The sequence below is a fragment of the Nicotiana attenuata genome, unplaced genomic scaffold (assembly GCF_001879085.1).
Source record: "Nicotiana attenuata strain UT unplaced genomic scaffold, NIATTr2, whole genome shotgun sequence".
In the NCBI taxonomy this organism is placed as follows: domain Eukaryota; kingdom Viridiplantae; phylum Streptophyta; class Magnoliopsida; order Solanales; family Solanaceae; genus Nicotiana; species Nicotiana attenuata.
This window is the reverse complement of record NW_017672273.1, coordinates 147656-151530: the sequence shown is the minus strand read 5'-3', so window position 1 is coordinate 151530 and position 3875 is coordinate 147656. Positions and strand designations below refer to the sequence as shown.

The 3875-nt window shown below is 33.2% G+C and overlaps 1 protein-coding gene across 1 annotated transcript; it reads right to left on the bottom strand.

Annotated features, from left to right (window-relative positions):
- Positions 1–3303, bottom strand: LOC109212556. Its single transcript, XM_019376206.1, has 2 exons — positions 2192–3303; positions 1–381 (listed from the first exon to the last, which is right to left on the bottom strand). The coding sequence occupies exons 1-2, from the start codon at positions 2471–2473 to the stop codon at positions 184–186; spliced, it is 480 nt and encodes a 159-aa protein (XP_019231751.1). The 5' UTR covers positions 2474–3303; the 3' UTR covers positions 1–183.
- Between the last annotated feature and the right edge of the window lie 572 nt (positions 3304–3875).

The window sequence follows — 3875 nt, the reverse complement described above, 5'->3', positions numbered from 1 at the left end:
AATCTGGAAGATATTCAACAAAACTGAAGCACAAGCTAAAGCTTCTGTTGCTATTTCCATCTCAAAGTTTCAGATTTAATATAAAATTAAAAGAAGAAAATAAGGAACACAACTTAAAATATATCTTACTCTATTAACGTAATATTCATACTAATTAGGCAGACCGTGCTAGGAATTTAATGTCTAAATGGTATGTACATAACTCCTAATGCTAGGACTATGCATTTGGGTCGGGTTCAAAAGACCGGGTAAAGAATGCTGTTGATGGGGAGGCCATGGATCGCGTTCGGGAGGGCAAGGTACAGGAGCAGGATTAGCTATAAAAGTAGGGATATCTTCTCCTGGCATCAACACTGATACTTCTCGCGCATTTGTCGATACCTGAGAGCAAAATCATAACTCAAGTACAAATTCAAACTGGAATATATATTTAGCAAAAATGTATTCTTTCGAAAAAAAACTATAGGTAACTGTTCATAAAAAGTGAAATTAGCAACCTCGAAAGTAACTAATATTGTATTCTTTAGTACATGTCCAACTATCTATATTTTCTTATTTTATATATAATTTATTTAAATGGTGGAAGTACAGGGCAGAAACTTTTATTTTATTAAGTATGGGCAGCTATTAATCTTTGCCAGCACATGAACATTACCCCCCTATCCAACAAAAGGTGAAGTAATTGTATAATATCTATATCATGGAGCATGATTTTTAAAATAAAGCTCCCACAAAATAATTGTGACTAGGGTTAATTAGATAAATCTCTTTAGAATTGGTAATGTCATATGACTGAAAGAGTGAAGACACTTTCCTTTTTCCCCTCTTTTTGGATAAATCATATGGCTCAAGACACATGAGACATTGAAAGAAGTAACAAAAACAATGTTTCAGTTCCAAATAAGTTGGGATCGGCTGTATAAAATCTCACCAACCATGTTTCTCCATTTGAATTTAGCAAACATTACACAAAATAAAAATTAGAACAAAAGCAACAGAATCTTTCTATACTTTTACTAACATAAAAATATTAAAAGACTCCTAATAACCTAGGACCTAAACAATGGTAAGGAGTAATTTTATTCACCAATCCTTAGGCAAATGTAAAATATCACCTAATAAATTTTGTCTCTATTGCGATTTGAACTTTGGTTTTCCATTGTCTTTTTGGTATGTTAAGCCGTATTTCAACCCGGACGTTTTCGGAATGCCGCTAACAACAGACGAATGTCAAGTGCTTTTCCTTGTGTAGGAAGCAGGAGGTAATCGGTGGAATAGTCAAGGTGCATACAAGTTGATCCGAACACCAACAATATTAAAAAAAAAATACTACTAGTTATGCCACAATAAGGAAGCTAGTTGTGTATAATACATGTTATTTCAGCTGAAAAAGAGTTATAATACTATAAAATAGAAAACACATAGTTTCTACAAGGCTGGCATTCCATCTCCATTCTGCAGTCAGAGTTGGCAAGCAAGGCATCATTAAGATAGGTGGTGATGGATCTTAATGGAATTATGGAAGTCATGTACATATGTGGGGCTATGTTCCAACACTAAAATCAACAGGCAAAGGCATAAAGTACAACAACATCCCTAGAATATCCCTATGGGGTCGGAGGAATATAGTGTATACGTTGACCTTAAAGGCCGTTTCTTTTAGATCTTCGGCTCAAAAAAAAGCATAATTACAGCGGTTTACTAGGACACCAAAATAATAGGAGTATTCTTCTGTGTATCACAATCTTGAGGGAAGTCACATGCAACTTTATACATAATCCGCGTATATCTTTTTATATATTTAGCTAGCGGTTGTAATTATTTTTGGACGACCGGCCAAATATTTTAAAAGCCCATCAAATACAAGGACACAAAGAACCAGCCTCATAAACATTGTTAGGAAAGAAAAAATTTGGAGCAAGTGCATAGATAGCCATTCTCAGGATGCTACTTAGATATTAGCCCGTACTTATTTTGTCCTGAAATTTTAAACTAAAAATGTTAACTTCAAGGCAACTCAAGATATTTTTTTCCTGAAAAACTAAAATTCAAGATGCACTGACTATTTCCTAAATAACAGCCGTTTAGAATGGCTACCTGGTGTCATTTCTCGCAAAATTTGTAATCAACAATTACCAGCAGCTACAATGCAATTAGAACAAAATAAGTAACTCCAGCTAAAGACACTTACTCTGGATGTTGGATAACCAAGTTTTCCATTGAAACCAATTTGGGAATCGATATCACCAAGATTCCGGCCACCGGACGGCGACAAAGCCGGCGAATTAGGTCTAAGAAACCTCTCAAAAATGGCCATGATAAGGAACATAGAGATAAGAATGGCAGTAGCAACAAATCCAAAAGAAACAGCATTAACGGAGTTGTCAAAATGAGTCCAATGATCATCTTTTGTTATGTACATTGGTGATCCACTTGGTGTTGGTGCCCAACCCCACCCCTCTTCTTCTCCCATAATATTACCAATAAATCAAGAACTAAAACAATGTCAAAAACCAACCAAAATCATGTCTTTTTCCACTGTTCTATTTTCAAGAAAGTTACAAAATTCAACAACTTTGGAATATAGTTATGTTAGTTTAATGACCTTTTCAAGATTTTGAAACCAAGAACTAAAAATGTCAAAAACCAACCAAAATCATGGCTTTTTTGCTCTTATTTTTTCAAGAAACTTACAAAATATGAGAAGTTGGGAAGACAGTAATGTTAGTTTTATGACCTTTTCAAGATTTTGACCACCATTATAATTACCAAAACAAGAACTAAAAAAGGTCAAAAACCAACCAAAATCATGCGTTATATGAGCTTTTCAAGATTTTGACACCATCATAAAAACAAGAACTAAAAATGCTCAAAAACCAATCAAAATCATGTCTTTTTTACTCTTCTTTTTTTCAAGAAACCTACAAAATCCAAGAACTTAAGAGTCAGTTATGGTAGTTTTATGAGCTTTTCAAGAATTTGACACCATTATAATTACCAAACCAAGAAACAGAATCATATCTTTTTTACTAATCTTTTTTCAAGAAACTTACAAAATTCAAGAATTTGGGAAGACAGTTATGGTAGTTTTTTTCTGAGCTTTTCAAGAATTTGACACCATTATAAAAGGAACAAAATATGACTGACACTAGACTCAAGACATGAAGGAAAAAGAGAAAAAAACATTAGGGGTTGTTTGTTTTGTTTCACTTTATAGACAGAGGTGACATGAGTTTTATTGAAAAAGAAAGATGACTTTGGGATTTGGACACAGAGAAATTTAAGCTGAATTTAGCTGCCTCTGAAGACTCTGCACTGCAGCAGCAAGTCTCAAGATTGTCCTTTTCCTTTGCTCTTTTAATATAAAGTAGTAGAACAAGTTGGAAAAATCACATGTGTGTAGATGGATAATTAAAAATAATCTTGGGATAAAAATTTAATACCACCTTATTTCTTGTTTGGTTATTAATTCTGGGATAAGTTATCCCAGGATTAAAAATAGTATTGGGATAATTTATATCTGCCAGAAGGTAGAATATTAATCCCAGAAAAACTTATCCCAGGATAAAGCAATAAAATTGACAATCTCATGATTAATACAACATATCAAACAGTCGATAAGAACTAATATCAGAATAACTAATCCCGACATAACTTATCTCAGTATAACTAATTCTAATATAATTATCCGAGCATAACTTTTGTTAAAAACAAACGACTTCTTAGTTTTTAGTTTGCTAGTAGAATTCTTTCCAAAAAGAGAAACTAAACGAGCATTTTTTTTATGCTACCTAAAACACTTGCTTGTTTATGATGCCTCTTAAACTTTGTTTTACTAGAAATTTAGTCCCTAATGAGGGAGTGATCATGTCAAA